At 61.3% G+C, this 20,886-nt stretch overlaps 2 protein-coding genes across 26 annotated transcripts; both read left to right on the top strand.

Moving 5' to 3' along the window:
- Positions 1-103: 103 nt before the first annotated feature.
- Positions 104-14,806, top strand: ARHGAP30 (Rho GTPase activating protein 30). 4 transcript variants are annotated; one of them, XM_084867203.1, is made up of 13 exons: positions 104-493; positions 5,530-5,632; positions 8,192-8,309; positions 8,421-8,561; positions 8,957-9,039; positions 9,148-9,255; positions 9,735-9,862; positions 10,290-10,461; positions 10,529-10,632; positions 10,708-10,785; positions 11,193-11,594; positions 12,358-12,626; positions 12,711-14,806. In XM_084867203.1, exons 1-13 carry the CDS (start codon positions 397-399, stop codon positions 14,235-14,237), a joined length of 3,330 nt encoding a protein of 1,109 aa, XP_084723329.1. In that variant the 5' UTR covers positions 104-396; the 3' UTR covers positions 14,238-14,806. The 4 variants fall into 4 exon arrangements, with proteins under 4 accessions (XP_084723329.1, XP_084723328.1, XP_084723331.1 ...); XM_084867202.1 differs by having other exon boundaries at positions 12,358-14,806; XM_084867205.1 differs by lacking the exon at positions 8,192-8,309 and having other exon boundaries at positions 105-493; positions 8,417-8,561.
- USF1 (upstream transcription factor 1) lies at positions 14,577-20,612 on the top strand. 22 transcript variants are annotated; one of them, XM_084867225.1, is made up of 12 exons: positions 15,396-15,569; positions 16,919-16,978; positions 17,098-17,217; positions 17,539-17,588; positions 17,736-17,820; positions 18,158-18,259; positions 18,450-18,642; positions 19,154-19,241; positions 19,356-19,414; positions 19,544-19,638; positions 19,782-19,910; positions 20,064-20,612. In XM_084867225.1, exons 6-12 carry the CDS (start codon positions 18,161-18,163, stop codon positions 20,151-20,153), a joined length of 753 nt encoding a protein of 250 aa, XP_084723351.1. In that variant the 5' UTR covers positions 15,396-15,569; positions 16,919-16,978; positions 17,098-17,217; positions 17,539-17,588; positions 17,736-17,820; positions 18,158-18,160; the 3' UTR covers positions 20,154-20,612. The 22 variants fall into 22 exon arrangements, with proteins under 22 accessions (XP_084723344.1, XP_084723361.1, XP_084723355.1 ...); XM_084867236.1 differs by having other exon boundaries at positions 15,402-15,569; positions 17,736-17,851; XM_084867220.1 differs by having other exon boundaries at positions 15,402-15,569; positions 17,135-17,217; positions 17,736-17,851.
- The last annotated feature ends 274 nt before the right edge of the window (positions 20,613-20,886 follow it).

Below are 20,886 nucleotides of genomic sequence, written 5' to 3' on the forward strand. Positions count from 1 at the left end.
CCAATGGGCCAAGCCCAGCAACGTGTGAGGATGTGAGTGTCAGCTACCTCCCCCACCCCGCCCTGTGGTTGCAAAGATGCTCTAACAGGAAGCGGGTTTGGGGCGCTGCGCTGCTTCCTGCCCTCCCAGGGCCGAGCAGGCTGAGGGCGAGTGCCAGGTCGGCCACGAGACAGTTTTGTGTCAGGGTCCCGGCAGCTTCCTCTTCCCCGCCACTTCCTAGGCCCGAGCCCCAGGGCAGGAGCTGCTGCCGTCGCCCAGGCCACCCTCCACCCCCAATTCTGAGCCCTGCCCCGGCCAGGGCCACGCCCGCGGGCTGGCTAGGACTTTTGTGAGGAACCCATAGGCCAAAGGTTTTGGGGGACGGCGGTGGCTGGGCCAGAGTCCTGGGCTGCAGCCATGAAGTCTCGGCAGAAAGGCAAGAAGAAGGGCGGCTCGAAGGAGCGGGTGTTCGGGTGTGACCTGCAGGACCACCTGCGGCTCTCGGGCCAGGAGGGTAAGGCGGGGCACGGCCGCAGCGGGAAGAGGTGCGCGCAGGGAGGGGCTGGGTGCCCCCAGAAGGCGAGGGGCCGGCGAGGCAGGAAGCTTCGTGAGGAAGGCAGGGCCTCTGGGGGCAATGGCGGGTCCTTGGGTCTGAATGGAGGGATGGACAAGGGCTGGGAGAGTCCGAGGAGGCACTCGGGTGGGTCCTGGTGAGGAGAGGGCCCTCCCTGCCTGGCTGGGCCCCAGCGAGGTTCCCGGGGGGAAAGCCCCCGTTCTCTGGGGTCCTCCTGGTCCCTTTGTGCAAAGGGGAGGGCAGGGGAGGCCGTGGACATGGGGATGCCAGAGAACAAGGCAGCCTGGGGCCTGGTCTGAAGACGGGGTGAAGGGCAGAGGAGGGGGTGGGGACTGTCCCAGAACTTGCCAGCCGCCTCTTCCTGAGGGCCTCGGGGGCCTGGGGACCGCAGGACGGGGACAGCCGGCTCCTCTGCTCCCAGGAGCAGCTGCATTTCTCAGTGTGATTGGAATGGAGCAGGAGTCCCGGCCCCCCTCCCGCCCGCCCTGTTTTTGGCAGGTCCAGCTCCACCCAGAGAAGGCCCCCCCAATCTGTCGTTTCCTCTTTGCCCTTCTCTGCTCGGCGCTGTGGCCCCTGCAGTGCAGGGAGGGCCCTGGTTCCTCTGGCTTCCTGCTCAGGGCCCGCCCGCGTCCCAGACACCTTCTTCCCCTTTTCTCCCGGAGGCCTCGTCCCCAGCGCGGCCTGGGTGCCGTGGGGCCCACGGAGGAGGCAGAGCAGCGGCAGCCGCCTGGGCCTCTCTCCCCGGCGGGCTGCCAGGGAACGGCCAGCCCTCCGGCAGGGTTTGTCTGGAGGAGGCTCTGGGCCCAGGGCCCGTGCGACCGGCTGACCATCCTCCCCCGGTTCTCTGCAAGCCCAGTGCTGCCACCTCCTGGCGCCACCCTCCCCCTCCCCCCACATCGAACACCACCCCCTCCAGCGCAGACCCCAGGCCGGCCTCTGTCTGTGTTGTCAGCGGGTAGGAGCCTGTCCTCCAGAAGGACAACATCTGGGTGCTGGGTCGGATCTCGGCGCCTCCGGAGGGTGAGGGGCGGCCCCGCCCCACAGGACCCCCTGAGCCCTCGGGAGGCGCCATTCGGCACCAGAGTGGCCGCAAGGCTGGGCCAGGCCCTGCACAGAGAGTGGGAGTGAGGGGGAGACACCTGGTGGGGGCTGCTCCAGCCCAAGACCCCACAGAAAGGAAGCTCCCGTGGGGCCAGCACTGCTCCTTTCCCCAGTGACACTCGCTCGGCCTCTCCGCCATCCCTCCCGCCATCCTTCTGCCATCCCTCCTGCCACCCGTCCCCGTCCAACTGCTCCACTGCTCCCAGCTGTTTGCTCTGGGGTCTCCCTTCCCAGCCCTCTGTTTACCCAGCTTTCTTTTACGTTTTCACTGATTTTAGAGAGAGAGGAAGGAGAGGGATAAAAGTAGAAACAGCTGAAACCGGTGTGGCTCAGCGGTAGTGCGTCGGTCTGCGGACTGAAAGGTCCCAGGTTCGATTCCGGTCAAGGGCATGTACGTTGGTTGTGGGCACATCCCCGGTAGGGGGTGTGCAAGAGGCAGCTGGTGGATGTTTCTCTCTCTTCAACGTTTCTAGCTCTCTATCTCTCTCTCTTTCTCTCTGTAAAAAAAAATCAATAAAATATATTTAAAAAAAGAAAAAAGAAAAGTAGAAACAGATCTGCTGCCTCCTGCACACCCCCAACTGGGGATCGGGGATGGAGCCTGCAACCCAGACATGTGCCCTGACTGGGAATTTAACTGTGACCTCCTGGTTCATGGGTTGACAGTCAACCGCTGAGCCACACAGTGGGCCCCATCTCCATCTCTGACACCTCACTCAGCTTTCTGACGCTCCGGCCTCCTCCACGCCTGTCCCTCCCTTCTCCGGGATTTGTGCCTCTGACCTCCTCACCCCCTCCATCTGTCCAACCCTGACCTCTCTTCCCCCTCCTCCTTGACCCATTTCCTCAGTGGCTCTGACTCCCGGGCTCCCACACGCCTTCCCACAGGGCCTCTGGCACGCACAGTGGACAGAGGACGGGGGTGGGGGGTGGGGGGGTCTGTCTGTTGGCCGTGGCTCCTGTGACACAGTCCCTGGGTGCGGGGCGGCCACCGATGCTGGTGCCGCATCAGGAACCGCCCGTCACTGCGCTCAGTGAGGGCCGTTGCCCCGGCACAGGTGCAGGGGGGAGATGTTGGGAGCAGGCACAGGTGCGGGGCGGGTTGGGAGTGGGCACAGGTGCAGGGGGGGAGATGTTGGGAGCGGGCACAGGTGTGGGGGGGGTGGGAGCGGGCACAGATGCAGGTGGTTGGGAGCGGGCACAGGTGCGGGGGGGAGGTTGGGAGCGGGCACAGGTGCAGGGGGGAGGTTGGGAGCGGGCACAGGTGCAGGGGGGAGATGTTGGCAGCGGGCACAGGTGCGGGGGGGGGGTTGGGAGTGGGCACAGGTGCAGGGGGGAGATGTTGGGAGCGGGCACAGGTGTGGGGGGGAGATGTTGGCAGCGGGCACAGGTGTGGGGGGGAGATGTTGGCAGCGGGCACAGGTGTGGGGGGGTTGGGAGCGGGCACAGACGCAGGTGTTTGGGAGCGGGCACAGGTGTGGGGAGGTTGGGAGTGGGCACAGGTGTGTGGGGAGGTGGGAGTGGGCACAGATGCAGGTGGTTGGGAGCGGGCACAGGTGCGGGGGGGGAGGTTGGGAGTGGGCACAGGTGCAGGGGGGAGATGTTGGCAGGGGGCACAGGTGCAGGGGGGGAGATGTTGGGAGCGGGCACAAGTGCAGGGGGGAGGGTTGGGAGTGGGCACAGGTGCAGGGGGGAAGATGTTGGCAGCGGGCACAGGTGTGGGGGGGTTGGGAGCGGGCACAGGTGTGGGGGGGTTGGGAGCGGGCACAGGTGTGAGGGGGTTGGGAGCAGGCACAGGTGCGGGGGGGGGTCGAGAGCGGGCACAGATGTGGGGGGGTTGGGAGTGGGCACAGGTGTGGGGGTGTTGGGAGTAGGCACAGGTGTGGGGGTGTTGGGAGCGGGCACAGGTGTGGGGGATGGGGTTGGGAGCGGGCAGAGCCAGGAGGGTGGGGGCGGGCACAGGTGTGTGGGGGGTTGGGAGTGGGCACAGGTGCGGGGGTGGGGGAGGTTGGGAGCAGGCAGAGCCAGGAGGGCGGGGGCGGGCGAGGCCTCTGAGCTCCGCTCTCCTGGCCATGCAGCAGCACTGGCACAGCCGCACGCACCCCACAGGCCGTCTCGCCCACCTGCTCCTGGCCTGGCTGAAGGGCCGCGGCCACGGTGCAGACACCAGGGCTTTACAATGGTGCACTGTGGGTTGCGAGCTCCTTCCTTGTGTGCTACTCACTCACCTGCACAAAGAGCTGCTGGCCGACCTCCGAAGCACAGTTAGAGAAGAGCAGGGACTGAGGGGTGAGCCGAGGGGCCGGAGAGGAAGGCTTCTCAGCCCCACGTGGGGGCGGCCCGGGCGGCCTGGGGGTGCGTGGGGCACACGGTCAGGCTCCTGAAGCCCCGAAGGAGGGACAGGGCGGGGCAGCTAATGCACTCAGTGCCCAGCACCGATGATCACAGCTGAGCGTCAATGAGCATGTACTGAGCATGTGCCATGTGTCCACCCTGTGCTGTCTGGGGGGTGACTGCTGTCCAAAGGGACAGACCAGGACGGGCCTCACAGGTGCGGTACGTGCGCAGGCCGGCGTGGGCGCGGGGAGCCGGCTGGCACTGGAGGCAGGGTTGGAGGTGGCTGGAGAGCGGAGTTCACAGGCAGAGCCAGAGGGGAGGGCGTTTCCAGGAGAGGGAGTAATATGGTGGAACAAGGGAGGACATGATCCCGAGCCTGTTCCGAGCGCAGCCATGGTCTGACGGAAGGGACCTGACGGAAGCCTGCTGGCGCTGAGGCTGAGGTGGCAGCTGGACCCGATTGTGAGGGTCTTACCTGTCACCTGAATAGTTCATATTTCATTCCGTGTCTGTCAGGTGAGCAATGTGTTACGCCCAGACTTCGTGATCCCCAAGGACCACCAGGGAGCCGAGTCCGATGCAGTAAACAAAAGCGCCTCTTCCATGCTAGCATGGGCTCTGTCCCACTCTCGCCGACAGCATGGCGGAAGAGCGCGAATTTCACCAAGCCCGGGTTCTACTCCGGTGGTGATGTCACTGCTTTGGCTGACCCCGATTGGTTGGGTGAGGGCTAGGGTCGTTACACAAAATGGAGGATAGCTCCACCCTGCCCCACAGTGGAGTCTGGAGTTTATCCTCGCCCCGCCCTGCCCTCTCACAGTGAAGACTGGGGTGGAGCAGGGTGTGTCTATAACAAAGGATTTGAAGCAGGGAATTGTGGGGTTTTGAGGGTTTTCCATCTGGGAGACACAGGTCACGTAACAGGAGGAATAGCACGGTGGGTCCCCGGAGCGTTTGTCCTTAGGAAGCTTCGGTCACAGGGGCTTGAGGCATGGCCGCTCTTGGAGCTCACGGAGTTTAGTCCTGGCTCTCCCTGGGCGATACTGGGTACTCGCTAGTCCTTTGATCCTCAGCTTTCCTATCTGTAAAATGGGGACTAGCTCCACAGTGCATGCATACAGGAGCTTCTCTCCTGCACTGACAGGTTTGAAGGCCTGTCACTGTTGTGTGACTTCCTGCGACAGCGGTGATATCCCAGCAGCCCTGTCCCATGTGGTTGGGACGCAGAGTATAGGCTGGCCTTGGAAGATTTATAGCACACTTTCAAACAGATTGCTAACCCTTTAGAAGTCTAGAGTAGCAAGCAGTCATTGCAGAGAGAGAAACTTCAGTTCCATAAAGTCAGAACTTCCCCATAGGAGCGGCTCCCCCTGGGTTACGCTGAGGCTCTGCCCCTGGGCAGACAGGTGGGGGAGGTGGGGCAGTTGGGGGAGAATCTTCTTGACAAGTTTTATTCCATGGGCACTGCCCTGGGCTGCCCGCCCTCCCAGAGGCTGCCCTCTGACCTGCGACGGCTTCTGTGTCTGCCCTGCGCCCAGTGCCCCAGGTGCTGAGGAGCTGCGCGGAGTTTGTGGAGGAGTATGGCGTGGTGGACGGCATCTACCGCCTCTCGGGGGTCTCCTCCAACATCCAGAAGCTCCGGTAAGTCAGGCCTGGGGGCGGAGGACACAGACCAGGCCCCGCATCAGGGAGAGGCTCCAGGAGAGCCTGCGTAGGAGAGGCTGAGACCAGCGCTCCCTGGCCCAGCTAGCATGTGCACAGACTCACACTCTCTCACATGCACACTGAGCGTTGTGGTTTTTAAAATATATTTTTATTGATGTCAGAGGGGAAGGGAGAGGGAGAGAGATGCAAACATCGATGATGGGAGAATCACTGATCGGCTGCCTCCTGCACGTCCCCACTGGGGATCGAGCCCTTGCCCTGGGCATGTGCCCTGCCTGGGAATCAAACCGTGTCCTCCTGGTTCATATGCTGGCTTGGATATATCTACATTAAAAACAAAACAAAAAAACAACTCAGTGGTGCCTGGCCACTGTGGCTCAAGGGGTTGAGCATCGACCTATGAAGCAGGAGGTCACGATAAGATTCCTGGTCAGGGCACATGGCTGGGTTGCAGGGTTGCTGGCTTGTTTCCCAGGAGGCAGCCAATCAATGATTCTCTCTCATTGATGTTTCTCTTTCTCCCTCTCCCTTCCTCTCTGAAATCAATTAAAAATATTTTTTAAAACATTGGTATAATTCTCCTACCATTGCCGAAACCGGTTTGGCTCAGTGGTAGAGCGTCGGTCTGCGGACTGAAAGGTCCCAGGTTTGATTCCGGTCAAGGGCATGTACCTTGGTTGCTAGCACATCCCCAGTAGGGGGTGTGCAAGAGGCAGCTGGTCGATGTTTCTCTCTCATTGACGTTTCTGGCTCTCTATCTCTCTCCCTTCCTCTCTGTAAAAAATCAATAAAATATATATTTTTTAAAAAAGAATAAAATCCCTAGGGATAAATTAAAAAAAAAATTCTCCTACCATGAAATACACCACATAAAGATTCACATTTAAGCTCTAGCTGGTTTGGCTCAATGGATAGAGTGTAGGCCTATGGACTGAAGGGTCCTGGGTTCGATTCTGGCACATGCCTGGCTTGTGGGCTCAATCCCCAGTGGGGGGCATGAAGGAGGCAGCTAATCAATGATCCTCTCTCATCATTGATGTGTCTATCTGTCTCTTCCTTCCTCTCTGAGATCAATAAGAACACATATTACAAAAATAAAAGGAAGATGCCCGTTACAGTGGTTGTTACCTGCTCACAGGCTGCGAGCCGTGACTCTCAGTTCAGAGCATCTTCTCTCACTCCACAGCACAGCCACTGCCACTGTCTGAACGGGTTTTCCTATTTGGCCCATTTCACAGAAATGGATCATATAACTGTGAATGTTTGTGTGTGTGTTTTTCAGTTGGCCTGTTTTCAAAGTCCATGTGTGTTGTTGCATGTACTGGCACTTCATTCCCTTTGATGGCTGAATGACATTCCGTGGTGTGGCTCGACTACACGGAGTTTATTCTCTCATCAGTTAATGGCTCTTTGGGCTGCTTCTGCCTACTGGCTGTTAGGATAATGGTGCAGAGACACTCATGTACATATGTACGTTGACATATGCTTGCAGTTCCTGTGTGTGCATACAGGTGTGGGATTGTGGGTCATGTGGAAAGTCTATGTTGAACTTTTAAAGGAGCCACCAAACTGTTCCCGCAGCAGCTGCATCGTTTCACATTCCCAGGAGGGTCCCCAGTGCCCGCCGTCACCCTGTCCTTCGGCGCCGCCTCAGTGGCTGTGACTGCATTTCATCTGCGCTAGCATCTCTGACAGCCGGTGACGTGGCACCTCTTGTGTCTTCTCTGAGAAATGTCTGTTCAAGGCTTCTGTCCATGTTAAGTTGGTTTGTCTCTTTTGAATTGAAAGAGTTCTTTATATTCTGGACACTCATTCAATGTCAGACACTCCTTCAGTCTGACTTGCAAGCCCCGTCCTGTGGCCTCGTCACCTCTCGGCAGTGCCCTTTGATGAGCACTAGTTTGTAATCTTTTTTAAAATCCTCATCCAAGGAAAGAGGATATTTTTTTCTATTGATTTTTAGAGAGTGGAAGGGTGGGGATGGGGCAGAGAGAGAAACATCAACGTGAGAGAGACACATTGATGTGGATTGGTTGCCTCCCACACACACCTTGACTGGGGGCGGGGGTGGGAGGGCGGGCAAGGATTGAACCTGCCACCCAGGTACATGCCCTTGACTGGGAATCAAACCTGCAACCCTTTGGCCCAGCCATCATGGCTCAATGGTTGAGAGCCGAACTATGAACCAGGAGGTCATGGTTTGATTCCCAGTGTGAGGCATGCAAGAGGCAGCCAATCAATAACTCTTTTTCATCACTGATGTTTCTTCTCTCCCCTTCTCCCCTCCTCTCTGAAATCAATAAAAATACACTAAAACAACAACCACCACAATAAAACCCGTGACCCTCTGGTGCCAGGCCTATTCTCTGACCATCGAGCCACGCCAATCAGGGCTCAGAAGTGTGCAATTTTGATGTTCAATTTATTTTTCCGTGGGTTGCCTGTGCTTTTGGTGCCATACCCAAGATTATGAAGATTTACACGTACCTTTTCATGTAAGGTTACACTCACCCACCTTTCCATCTCTGTACCCAGATACAGCCCCCGCCCTTCCCACATCGTTATGCCTGCAGCCACATCCCCGCTGTGGACCTGTCCACGCCCTGAGCCGCTTATTCTCACAACTGCCCCGTGCGGTGACCGGCACGCCCAGGTCCTCCTTCCAAGTCTCACACATGTTGCCCCTCACCTCTGTCTGAAGCCATCCCTCAGCTCCCCCATTTCTCGGCTGCACTTCTGACCACTCTGCCCCTTCCCCAGGCAGGAGTTTGAGGTGGAGCGGAAGCCAGACCTACGGCGAGATGTTTACCTCCAAGACATCCACTGCGTGTCCTCACTGTGCAAGGCCTATTTCAGAGAACTACCCGACCCCCTCCTCACGTACCGCCTCTATGACAAGTTTGCTGTGAGTGAGAGGCTGGATGCCAGAGAGGGCTGAGGGGGGTGTCCTGGTTTGTTTGTTGAGCAACAGGACCTGGAGACCCTGACAGCAAAGTGTGCCTCGGCCACCCCAGCTAAACCGCCGAGGCTGGGCACCACGGGGGGTTATCCCGGGACCAGGGCCCACAGAGGACTCTAGGCACAGTGGCAGTGGGTTGTTTAAGGTCACAAGACTATTAAGAGGCACAGCCAAGATCCTGCTGCAGGTCTGTGGGTCCTGGCTCCGAGCTCTCCCTGCTGCCTGTGCATCTGGGCTAGGCTGGCGTGGGCAGCACAGCTGTTTCTCAGTTTGCCTCAGAGCTCTGGCAGGAAGCACAGCAAGCTGGGCCACTGACCCGCTCTGGAACCTTCCTCCATCAGGAGGCAGTGGCGGTGCAGCTGGAACCTGAGCGCTTGATCAAGATCCTAGAGGTGCTTCGAGAACTCCCCACCCCAAACTACAGGTGCGCAGGCTCCTCCCCACACCCAGCCCTGCCCGCACCCCCAGTCCTTCCAGGGGCCAGTCCTACACCTGCCTCCGATCCCTGACCCTGGCCCTGGCCCCTCTGCAGGACCCTGGAGTTCCTCATGCGCCACTTGGTGCACATGGCCTCCCTCAGCGCCCAGACCAACATGCACGCCCGCAACCTGGCCATCGTGTGGGCCCCCAACCTGCTGAGGTGCGTGCTCCTGGGAGCGGCGTGGGGACCCGGCAGCGCAGGAGGGGGCGGTGCGGGGGGCTGCAGTGGGACTGGTCCCCGAGCCGGTGGAGTACAGAAAGACTCAGCGTTGCCCCGAGTCGGGTGCGGCTCAGCCCGTGGACACTGCCTCTGAGCTCGCCCAGCCTGGTCCTGCAGGGGCTGAGCCATGCCTGCCTCCTGGGCCTGGAGCACGGCCCCGGCCGCGCTCTGCGGGAGGGAGGCTGCCGGGGCAGGCTGCGCCGAGCTCATGACCAGGAGCTCAGGCCCTGGTGGGCGCGGAAAGCAGAGAGGAGTTCAGAGGGTGCCTCGGGCTTCCTGGAGGAAGTGGCTTTGAGCTGGAACCCTGTGGGAGGAGGTGGAGATGGGCCGAGGGCGCATAGAAAAGTGTGAGGGACTTTTAGGAAGGATTCAGGTCAGGAGTTCCCGCTCAGCGGTGAGAACCACTCCCCTCCGCTCAGGTCCAAGGACATCGAGGCCTCGGGCTTCAACGGGACAGCAGCCTTCATGGAGGTGCGTGTGCAGTCCATCGTGGTGGAGTTCATCCTCACGCATGTGGACCAGCTCTTTGGGGACACCGCCCTCTCTGGTGAGTGTCCTCCAGCCCAGCATGACACCGCATCCAGGGAGTCCCGGCAGAGCTGCAGGGCCTCGGAGGTCACTGGGTCAGTCTCCCACTTTGCAGATGAGAAAACTGAGGCTCATGGCGAAGGCCTGGAGTTGCAGGCACAGCCGGTGTGAGCAGATGCTTCTGCTCTCTGCCGGCAGCACCGTCTCTTGCTCACCGCCATTAGCCTGGCTCTAAGACTAGTGGCTACTGCTTGTTGGCCTCCCTCCCCCACAGGCCAGTGTCCTGGGACCTCTGGCCCCCTTTGTCCCTGGGACTCACCCCCTGCCCTTGAGGAGCTTGACCAGGGCCTCCAGGGCCATCCTAGCCAGGGAGCAGGCAGCTGAGATGGAGCTGGTGCCCGGAGCCCTCACTTCTGTTCTTGGTGGCGACTCCCCTCCCTTCCCAGGTGGGGAGCTGGAGAGTGGATGGCGGTCCCTCCCTGGGCTCCGGGCGTCCAGCAGTCCCGAGGACTTTATGCCCAGGTCGCTGCCCTACCACCTGCCCAGCGTCCTGCAGGCTGGCGATGGCCCCCCGCAGCTCCGGCCCTATCACACCATCATTGAGATCACAGAGCACAAGTAAGGCTCCCTCCCGCCCTCCTCCGCCCGGCCGCCAGGCCATCCCTGACCTCTCCACTCCCTCCAGGAGGAAGGGCTCTTTGAAGGTCAGGAAGTGGAGATCAATCTTCAATCTGGGTCGCTCTGGCCACGAGACCAAGAGGAAATTCCCACGGGGGGCTGAGGACAGGGGTAAGTTTGGGGTGAGGTAGGGGGCCTTCTGGTGTGGGAGTGCCCGGCCTAGGCCCTACACACCCTGTCTTGCAGAGGACAAATCTGACAAGGGGACCCTGCGGCCAGCCAAGAGCATGGACTCCCTGAGCGCCGTGGCCGGGGCTGGTGACGGTGAGTGCCCGCGTGCCGTGGGTGCGGGCTGTGGGGCTGCATGGGCCTTGGCATCTGTGTGTGGAACCACCTCTGTGAGGGTGACAGTGTTATGAACAAGACCATCGTGTGCACTTGTGCGCGTGTACTCCCTCATTTCACAAACAGCTACTATTGCTGCACCACCAAACGCAGTATTACATGCCAGCCACGATGCTGGCTGCCTGGCTTACAGCAGTCTCCTAATCCAGGGCGTGTTCACAGGAGCACAAGCAGACGCTGTGGCGTGTGGGGCGACCTGTGACCTCTGGGTGTGGGCGTGCGGTCGTGGCGGGGGAAGCGGGCGGTGCCTGCAGGCTGTCCTCCGAGGCTGTGGGATGAGGAGGCGCTGTGCGGGGCCAGTGCTGAGGCTGGTGCCCTCTCCGCAGAGGCAGAGGCAGAGGCAGAAGCAGAGGCAGAGGCACTGCGGGCCCCCAGCAGCCCCCGGGCGCCTGAGAGCTTGGAGGATGACCCTACAGAGGCAGCAGAAGGTGAACCGGAGCCCGAGGCAGGGGCCCCAGGCAGCACCAGCTCTGAGCCAGGAACACCGCGCACTGGGCGGTCAGCGGTCCGTGCTGGGGGCGGCAGCCGGGCAGAGCGCTGTGCCGGCGTCCACATCTCAGACCCGTACAACGTCAACCTCCCGCTGCACATCACCTCCATCCTCAGCGTGCCTCCCAACATCATCTCCAACGTCTCCTTGACCAGGCTCACCCGCGGTCTTGAGTGCCCTGCCCTGCAGCCCCGGCCGAGCCCCGCCTCTGGCCCCTGCCCGGGCCCTGGGCCTCCAGGTGAGGATGGGGGACCGGGAGTGGGGGCTAGGCCCTGCAGCTGGAGGTCTGATGCTGGGGCGGTGGGGGGGGAAGGCCTCAGAGGCCTTGGTCTTTGGGTGGTCGCCTTCACCTGCCCTCGGTTCAAGGTGGGGGGAATCCAGTCCTTCATATGAAATCTATGGCGAGAGGGTCTCTCCTCCACCCGAGGGTAGGGTCGTGGTGGGACACAGGCAGGGTCACTAAGGACAGAAAGCACTGAGTCATAGCGTTAGTGCTGACGGACGGCTAACTCTACTGACGGCCATTCTGTGCCAAATGCCACATGAAGGGCGTGTGGTGCCGGTGGCCAGGCCTGCTGGCTCCGCGTGGTGCAGCGGCTGCTTCAGGGCAGGGGAGAGGGGGTCTGAGCTTTGCTCTGAGCTCATTCAGTGTCGGGCAGGGGCGAAGGCTGTGGCTGTGGAGTCTGTGTGGGACCAATGTCTTCCACCCAGTGGTCTCGGCAGCCTGTTCCATCTCTGAGTCTCAGGTCCCTCACGTGTAACATGGAGACCACACCCTTGTGTGGCCATGTGCTTTGCAGGGAAACAGATGAGGTGCATGTGCTTGGCACCTGGGAGGCACCCAGTGCAAGCGGCTCTGAGCTGATGGGTTGGAACGCTGGTCTGAGGGTCAGCATTCCAACCCATCAGGGCTGGGGGCCTACAGCAGCGCTGGAAAGGCCACCCTAGAGGGGTCTGGGCTGGTCTTGACCTTTGTGTTCCTGGGCCACCTCTTCCAACAGAGAAGTCCGAGGCGAGTCCAGCCCCAGGCCCCCTGGCCGACTCCGGCCCAGCAGCCTTGGTCGCTGCCCTAGAGGACTGCCTGTCCCAAGAGGTGCAAGATTCCTTCTCCTTCCTGGAGGACTCCAGCAGCTCAGAGCCTGAGTGGGTAGGGGCGGAGGACGGGGAGGCGGCCGCGGCAGGAGCGGCAGGAGCGGCAGCAGCCTTCTCTCCTGGGGAGGACGACCCTGGGATGGGCTATCTGGAGGAGCTGCTGGGAGCTGGGCCTCAGGTAAGGAGGAGCCTGTTGGGTTGGGTAGTGAGGACTCCTGAGGAAAGACAGGACCCGGGTCCTCAGCCACTGCTGTGCCCACAGGTGGAGGAGTTTTCCGTGGAGCCGCCCCTGGATGAGCTGTCTCTGGAGGAGGCGCAGTTTGTCCTGGCTCCCAGCTGCTGTTCCCCGGACTCCATGGGGCCGGGGCCTGAGGCAGAGGACAATGGGGAAGAAGTCTTCCTGAGTGCCTATGATGACCTAAGTCCTCTTCTGGGGCCTAAACCCCTGGCCTGGGAGGGTCCGGGACAGGCTGAGGGGGTGCGAGACAAGGAGATGGAGCCTGGCAGCAGATGGGACGTCAGGGAGGAGGCTGAGGGAAGTCCAGAGAACAAGGTGGAGGCTGGAGAGGCAGGTGAAGAAGGCGGGGAAGCGGAGGTGAGCCAAGAGCTGACGGTCAGTTTGAGGGAAGGAAGTGGGGAGGAGACAGAGGCCAAGGAAGGTAAGAGCATGGAGGAAGCTGAGGGTGTGGAGCAAACAGGAGGGCCAGGTAAAGACGAGAAGAAAGTAAAGCCTGAAAGACGGGGAGAGGCTGAGGAAGGAGAGGGCGCCCAGGTGGACGCTGGAAGGGACCCAGAGCAGGGGGCCCAGGAAGTGCAAGCTGCTGGGGAGAGCTGGGATGCTGTCCACACCCAAGCGGCTGGGGAAGGCGGAGAGGGTGAGGATCATGTCAAAGGGCAGAGGGAGAACAGAGACCAGGATGGCAGAGAAGACCAAGGGGATGGTGAAGACAGCGCAGAAGCAGCCCAAGGAGCAGCAGAGGCCAGCAGGGAGCGGGAGAGTGGGGATGGAGAGGCGGAGGGAGTGCAGGGGGCTGGAAACCATCAAGAAGGGGGCTTCCTCCTTGGAGGGGCGCATGTAGTGTCCCTAGAGGCTGATGATGCCAAAGAGGGCAGTGCCCAGGCCTCTGAGACCCAACAGGCAGCCCCGCAGCCCCCCCGGCCAGAGGAGATGGAGCCTGAGGGGCAGCCCAGTCCAGAGGGCTGCCATCTGTGCCCCTGTCCCCTCAGCTCGGCTGGCAGCGTGGGCATGCGCCTGGCCTCCACCCAGGTTCAGGTCCAACAGGTCCGCTCTGTGCCGGTGGTGCCCCCTAAGCCACAATTTGCCAAGATGCCCAGTGTAATGTGTAGTAAGATCCACGTGGCACCGGCAAACCCCTGCCCAAGGCCTGGTCGGCTGGATGGGACTCCTGGGGAAAGGGCTCGGGGCTCCGGAGCCTCTCGGTCCTCTTGGAGGAACGGAGGCAGTCTTTCCTTTGATGCTGCTGTGGCCCTGGCCAGGGACCGCCAGCGAACTGAGGCGCTGGGGGTGTGGCGGACCCAGACCTGTGCCGGGAGTGAGGACTACAGCCTCATCCCCAGAACCTCTCCCTGTAGCATGCTCCCTGCCCTTTCCCCTCGGCCCCTCAGCTGCCTAGAGCTCCCACCTGAAGGCACAGAAGGGTCTGAACCCCGGAGCCGGTTTAGTCTACCCCCCAGAGAGCCCCAGCCTCTTCAGCCCCTCTTGCCCCCACAGCGCCGATCATATGCATTTGAAACGCAGGAGGACCCTGGCAGAGGTGAGGGACTATGATTAGGACCAGAGCACAGGGGACAGGAAGTTGTCTTCAGCCTCTGGGTTCCCTGCCTAGCTGTCTCCTGCAGCCTGAGCAGCCGGGCCCCCTCTTTAGGCTTTGGCCCTCCGACTTCTCTGACCGGGGAAGGCAGTCTGTCTGGTTGGTTTACCTAAACTTGTCTCAGGCACAAGCACCTGCCCCTGAGGAGACTCCGAGGAGGCCCAGAGCCTGTTCCTAGGAGGGGGTGAGGTCACTGCCCAAGGCAGGCAGGCACCCAGAGGCTCGCCTGGGGAGTGAAGGCGGGAGGCGGGGCCAGGGCGGAGGCTGCTCGCGAGCACTCCAGGGCTGTCCGGTTCCGGTTCCGTTCTACGGCCCGAGGCCCGCTCTGCCCGGGTCAGGACAGGCCCGGTGGCTTTGGAGACCGTGTCCGGGAAGGTCTGGCTCCTCCAGCTCCCCGCGTCGGCTTCCGTCGCCTTAAGGAACTGCGTCTCCTCCAGACTTCCTGCCTAGGATCTTCCGGGAGGGATGGCGCCCGCGACGGGTCCCCTCCGCGGGCCGAGCTTGGAATAAAGCATGTCTCACCGGCGGCGCGGTCTCGTTATTGGCTGGAGCCTGGGAGGCAGGGCGCGCCTCCCCGTTTGGCCCGCCCAGCCTGTGTCTGTTGGCGCTCGGGCCTGGTTCCAGCAACGCGCGGAGCCGGAGCTGGGCAGGCGGAGCGAAGAGAAGCTGACATTTGCGTCAGCGCCGGGGCCCCGCGTTCCCGGCCGGCTCCGAGAGGCGGGCCCTGCGCTTGCGGCTGGAACCCGCGGCCGCAGGCCCGGTCTGCGCAGCTCCCTCCGCCGACTTCGCGCTCCCCGAGTCCACCGGGGGGCCGACTGCGAAGAGGAGGGTCGGGGTCGCTCTCGGGGGAACCGCCTCACACACCGGAAGCCGCGGGTCCCGAGCGAGAGTCGGCGGGCGCCACCCCCGAGGTGTGCAGCGAGGAAGTGCGCCCCAGGCGCCGCCCAAAACGCTCCGGGGCGGGCCCTGAGGCCAAGTGGCCTTCCCAGCCCTTACCAAAGATGGCGCCGCCGGGCGCCGTCACTCCCTCCCTCCCGGAACTAAACAGGAAGGCCCGGTCCGTCAGGAAGGGAAAGCGCCCAGGCTTTCGACGCCGCGCTTCAGGGATCTTTCCAGCCTCCTGGAGGCGGCGCGGCAGACAGAGCCGCTCAGAGGCGGGGCGGGCCGGGCCGGGCCGCGGGGCACTTCCGCCCCGCACCAGCATGGCCGCCGCCGGGCGCGCATGCGCAGCCGCCCATGGAGCCCCGAAGACGGAGATCCCTGTCCCCGGGAGTCGGCGTCTGAGGCGGGTGAGTGCAGGACGGGCCGGGGCTGGAGGCGGGCTGCGCCGGCAGGAACGGCAGCCTCGACCGCGTACCGTGTCCCGGGCGGGGAGGCTGGAGGAAGCCTTTGCTAGGGGAGGGGCCGCGCCGGTTCTGTCTCCGGCTGCACGTCCCGCCTCCGCGCCGGGCCGAGCGCCGCGCTGTGTCCGCTGCGGGCGCCGCCGCCCGCGCTCCGTCGCCTTCCCTTTGTGCCCCCCGAGCAGCGCCCTGCCGCCGCCCCGCCCCGCGGGCCTCCCGCCTAGCGCGCGCGCCGCCGGCCGGGAAATGCTTCCGGACGCCCGGGAGGCGCGGTGACCAGGCCGGGCCCTCGGAGGCCGTCCTCGCCGCTGCGGCGCCCGGCGCTGCCCGCGCGGCCCGGGCGGCAGGTGGGTGGTCCCGGCCGCCGAGCCTCCCCGCGGGGACCGCGGCCTCTGTGCAGCGCAGCCTCCTCTGACGGTTACGCTTTCAGTTCCCCCTTTGGAGAACACTTTCCTTGGGTCCGGGTTTTCCAAGGCTCGTCGCTGAAAATTTTCCTTGGATGGGAAAGGTTTGGGGGACCCACTGGTAGATTTACCAAAAAGTTTCCCTTTGGCGCCGGGATTACTTCATTGCTTTGCCCTGTGTGTCTGTCTGGAGCTGTCTGTCTGCTCGGCGCGCTGTTTCCTGCCCCCCCCCCCCCCCCCCCCCACGTCGGGCACCTCGGGGTGTCTCTTCCCTTAAGAGCCCGGCCTGGAGTTGCCCAGCCTCCTTGGATTTGGAGTTGTCTGGCAACATTTTGGCAACGGTGTCGTTCTGTGCTTTGTGGTGGAGAGGATACACTTGTGCTTTTGGGTCTTCAGCAAACATGTCCATCTGGACACCAGAACAAGAGCCTGTCACTGTAACGGGCCTCAAAGGCCAAGTCTGGTGTTTATGGTTCTTTGGGAGGGTTTTCCCATGCAATGGGCTTCTGGTTTCGCCTTCCTGGATTCCTGGATCTGAGAACAGAAATTTGTTGGCACTGGGTTCAGCGTGTGGCTGAGCAGTTGGAAGAGGCTTCAGCCTCAGTGGTCCTGTGGTTTTATGTTTTTTAAAAATGTTTTTATTGACTTATTTATTTATTTATTTATTTTTATTTTTTTGAGGAGAGAGGAATAGAGAAATAGAAACAGCGATGAGAGGAACATCATCAATTGGTTGCCTCCTGCACACTCCCAAATGCGGATCCAGCCTGCAACCTGGGCCTGTGCCCTGAACAGGAATCAACCCGCAACCTTTTGGTCCAGGGTTAGTCAGCCCTGTGGGTTTTGAAGATGGTGTTCTAATCAGTGCTCTTCCTGATCCCCGTGCCATTGCAGATCACAGAGCTGTGATCCTCATCTGTCTCCCTCCGTGTGATTATTCCTCTCCTGCTGGAGGTGAGGGGGCCCACTGCTCAGCATCAGGATAGAGGAAACGGATTGTCCCCTGCAGAAATGGGGTTATGTTCCTGGCTGTGTCTTCTTGGAGCCTAAGTTTTAATATAGGAGCTGTTCAGTTTCCTAGGGTCACTGCAAACTCCTGATTTCTGCCAGGACTTAACACTCAGGCAGGAGATTCAAAGACTTCCGAAGAAGGGCCCGTTCTTTGGATGTGCTGCTCACAGAGAGATGAAGGGGTGAGTGAGATGAGGTGGGTGTGTGGTGGGTGTGGGATGGGAGAATGTGCTGGCTCTGGAGTCAGGCAAACCCGCTCAGGTCCCATCTCCTGAAGCACTTGTGGCTGTGACTTGGTTTTCTGTCTGTGAAATGCAAGCACTCCTGCCTGCCTCTTAGTGCTGTTCTCAGCATTGGGTGGGTGCTGCCTGCTCAGTGCTAGCTCAGTGTCTGTGTCCATCACAAACAGCAAATTCCAGGCTAGCCTAGGGTCTGTTGGGAATGCCAGTGAGCTTTCCATGGACTTCCTCCCTTTTCCTAACCCTTGGCCCCTTCACAAACAGGCAGCAGAAAACAGCTGAGACGGAAGAGGGGACAGTGCAGATCCAGGAAGGTGAGTGGTAGAAAGAGAAGTGAGCTGGGACAAGAGCCCATCATGGCCTCTCCCACCCTGTGGGCTGTCTGTGCACCTTTCCTCTGATGGCAGGCGAGTGAAATGGGGAGAAAGGCAACACAGATTCTTCTTGATCCTTGAATCCAGGTGCTGTGGCAACTGGGGAGGACCCGACCAGTGTGGCTATTGCCAGCATCCAGTCATCTGCCACCTTCCCCGACCCCAACGTCAAGTACGTCTTCCGAGCTGAGAATGGGGGCCAGGTAAAGGAGGGCAGGTGCCGCAGGTGCCACCTGGGCGGGCAGAGGGAGGTCATGGAGCCTGTCATGTGGAGACCTGGCTTGGAGGATGAGGTGACGATGTGGGCTGTTGGGGGTTGGGTTTGGAAGAGAGGTAGGTATGGAGTAGAGCTACTTTGAAACCTCCATATGGGGATAGACGGGGAGCGGTTGGCTTGTGTCTCTGAAGGCCTCTGGGGGCCTGTCTAGGAGACACTTTGTGAGGGGCCTGGAGCCCTAGCGCTTACTCTCTTGTCCTCTCTCCTCCTTCCCCTTCCGCCCTGCTTCTAGGTGATGTACAGGGTGATCCAGGTGTCCGAGGGGCAGCTGGACGGCCAGACCGAGGGGACGGGTGCCATCAGTGGCTACCCTGCCGCTCAGTCCATGACCCAGGTATGGGAGGGGAGGGGCTGGAACTCTTTTGAGGGGGATGAGGCAGGGAAGGGGTGCGGTGGTGAGGCATCTTGCTCCCTGTCCCCAGGCACTCTAGACTCTCCCCATTTCCCTCAGGGTTAGCAGCAGCAGAGAGTTCCCTGGGGAGGGTCTGATGGTCACTGGACTCTGTCCTCTTGGTTTCCTTCAGGCGGTGATCCAGGGTGCGTTCACCAGCGACGAGGCAGCTGACACAGAGGGGACGGCCGCTGAGACACACTATGCTTATTTCCCTGGCGCTGCTGTGGGCGACGGGGCGGGGACCGCGGCCGGGAGTGCAGCCGCTGTTGTCACCACCCAGGGCTCGGAGGCCCTGCTGGGACAGGCCACCCCTCCTGGCACCGGTGAGATGCTGTGTGAAGCGCGGGCTGCAGGGTAGGGTGGGCAGTGGGACATGCTGGCTCAGCGGGCAGTGGTCCCTGATTGCTAGGCAGCAGGGAATGTGGGACCACCCCTCAGCAGGAGGAAATTTGCCCTTTTTAATTATTTGTTTTGTTTATTGTCTTTCTTTCCTTGTCCTTTTTATGTTTACTTATTTTAAAAATACATTTTTATTGATTTCAGAGAGGAAGGGAGAGGGAGAGAGACAGAAGAGAGAGAAATATCAATGATGAGAGAGAATCATTGATTGGCTGCCACCTGCATGCCCCTTCCTGAGAATTGAGCCCAAAACCCAGGCATGTGCCCTGACCTGGAATTAAACTGATCTCATGGTTTATAGATTAACGCTCAACCACTGACCCACACTGGCTGGCAGAAGTTTGCCATTTTTAGAGGAGGGTCTCAGGGCCTTGGCCTCAGAGCTTGCTGAGGTTCTTAGTTCCATGCGCTGACGCCCTACCCAAACCCTCCCAGGTCAGTTCTTCGTGATGATGTCACCACAAGAAGTGCTGCAAGGAGGAAGCCAGCGCTCCATTGCCCCCAGGACCCATCCTTACTCCCCGTGAGTAACCTGTTCCCTTGTTACTACGAGTGCCAGGTCTTGTGTGATTACCTGCCCAAGTGCCAATCTGACTTTTTACCTTCATCACTTGGCTGCCCCGGGCTCCGTGGTCAGGAAGTCAGAAGCTCCCCGGACGACTCGGGATGAGAAACGCAGGGCTCAGCATAATGAAGGTGGGTGCGGCCGGGGCGGTGCTGGGAGCTGTCTGGTGGGATTGGACAGCGGCCGTGTGAGGGGAAAGTCGGGCGCTTCCTGGGCCTGTGGGAGTGTGGGCTGTCACCTTGTCCTCACTGTTCCCGCAGTGGAGCGGCGCCGCCGGGACAAGATCAACAACTGGATCGTGCAGCTGTCCAAGATCATCCCCGACTGCTCCATGGAGAGCACCAAGTCCGGCCAGGTCAGGCCCGGCGGGCCGGTCCCGGGCTGCACGCAGAGTCGCCTTCTCTTCTGGGGTTCTTGGGGGAAAGTGAGGCGGAGAGTGTGCGCTGCTTTGGGAAGTATCTCCTAGCCCAGCCCGCATTCTGTTGGCTTTCCCTGCAGAGTAAAGGTGGGATTCTCTCCAAAGCCTGTGATTATATCCAGGAGCTGCGGCAGAGCAACCACCGGTTGTCTGAGGAGCTGCAAGGGCTGGACCAGCTGCAACTGGACAATGAAGTGCTTCGCCAGCAGGTCAGCTTCCTGTCCCAGGGAGCCCTCTCGGACCCCGAAGCCGCTGAGCCCCGTTGGGACCCTGTACTTCACTTTCCATAGACAGGCTTCGCCTCCCCTTCACCAGCGGAGGTCGGAGTCAGCACAGGGACCATTCCCTTTCTGCTCCTGCAGGTGGAGGACCTCAAGAACAAGAATCTGCTGCTGCGCGCCCAGCTGCGGCACCATGGCGTGGAGGTGGTCATCAAGAGCGACAGCAGCTGACGGCTCCCTGCGGCGGAGCGGCAGGAAGTCTGGAGCAGTGGCTCCTGGGCCGTGCCTGCCCTGCCCTGCCCACTTCTGGCACGAGACTGGGAGGCTCAGAGGGTGTGTCAGGCAGCAGCCTGCAGGGTGTGAACACGGAAGGGCACTGGCGGACAGCCCGGTGCACACCCGGTGTCCGTGCTGGATGCTGGACACACCCAGTGGGCCTGCCTGGTGTCTGCTGATGAGACCTGGCTGCCCCGGACCCGGTTCCCCCTTTACCTGAGGATGCCAGGGGACAGGCTTCAGCGAGACGTGCGGGAAGGAGCAGTGGCGCTGCCCCAGGAGAAGGTGGGGCAGCGGCTGAGACTTGTGCAGATGTCCAGGGAGAACCACAGGCAGGGCCCACGTGGGCCTTCTCCCTTGTGGGGACGGTTCCCCCTTTTTCTTTTTTTTCCGAGATAAAGTGTTCAGAGCCGCGATGGACTCCCGTCTGTTCTTGGTGGGCCCCAGGGCGGACGGAGGGACACACCGCTTGGATCAGTGCGGCTCGGGCGGGGCCTGGGGTGGGTGCTGCTTGCTCAGGAGTCTGGCGCAGTCTGGGCAGATCCGCGGGTTTCTAGGGCAGGTGCTTGGGGGCGGGGCGGGAGGCGGTGCCTCGCTTCCGGTTCCAGTCTGCTCTCGGAGGGCGGAAGCGGGCTGGCGGGCGGGCGCCTGCCTTGGCAGCAGGGGTCCTGGGGCCGCGTTGTGGCGG

Source organism: Pipistrellus hanaki (genome assembly GCF_964339955.1).
Source record: "Pipistrellus hanaki genome assembly, chromosome: 18".
NCBI classification, from domain to species: domain Eukaryota; kingdom Metazoa; phylum Chordata; class Mammalia; order Chiroptera; family Vespertilionidae; genus Pipistrellus; species Pipistrellus hanaki.

What these genes read in the sequence shown, in the direction of transcription:
- USF1 (XM_084867218.1), top strand. Translation starts at nt 15,282, where the DNA reads ATGGCGCCGCCGGGCGCCGTCACTCCCTCCCTCCCGGAACTAAACAGG. An exon ending in GGCCACCCCTCCTGGCACCG is followed by an intron (nt 18,643 to 19,153) that starts GTGAGATGCTGT and finishes AAACCCTCCCAG; the next exon opens with GTCAGTTCTTCGTGATGATG. An exon ending in ATGAAGTGCTTCGCCAGCAG is followed by an intron (nt 19,911 to 20,063) that starts GTCAGCTTCCTG and finishes CTGCTCCTGCAG; the next exon opens with GTGGAGGACCTCAAGAACAA.
- ARHGAP30 (XM_084867202.1), top strand. Translation starts at nt 397, where the DNA reads ATGAAGTCTCGGCAGAAAGGCAAGAAGAAGGGCGGCTCGAAGGAGCGG. An exon ending in GCCTCTATGACAAGTTTGCT is followed by an intron (nt 8,562 to 8,956) that starts GTGAGTGAGAGG and finishes TTCCTCCATCAG; the next exon opens with GAGGCAGTGGCGGTGCAGCT. An exon ending in TGGGGACACCGCCCTCTCTG is followed by an intron (nt 9,863 to 10,289) that starts GTGAGTGTCCTC and finishes CTCCCTTCCCAG; the next exon opens with GTGGGGAGCTGGAGAGTGGA.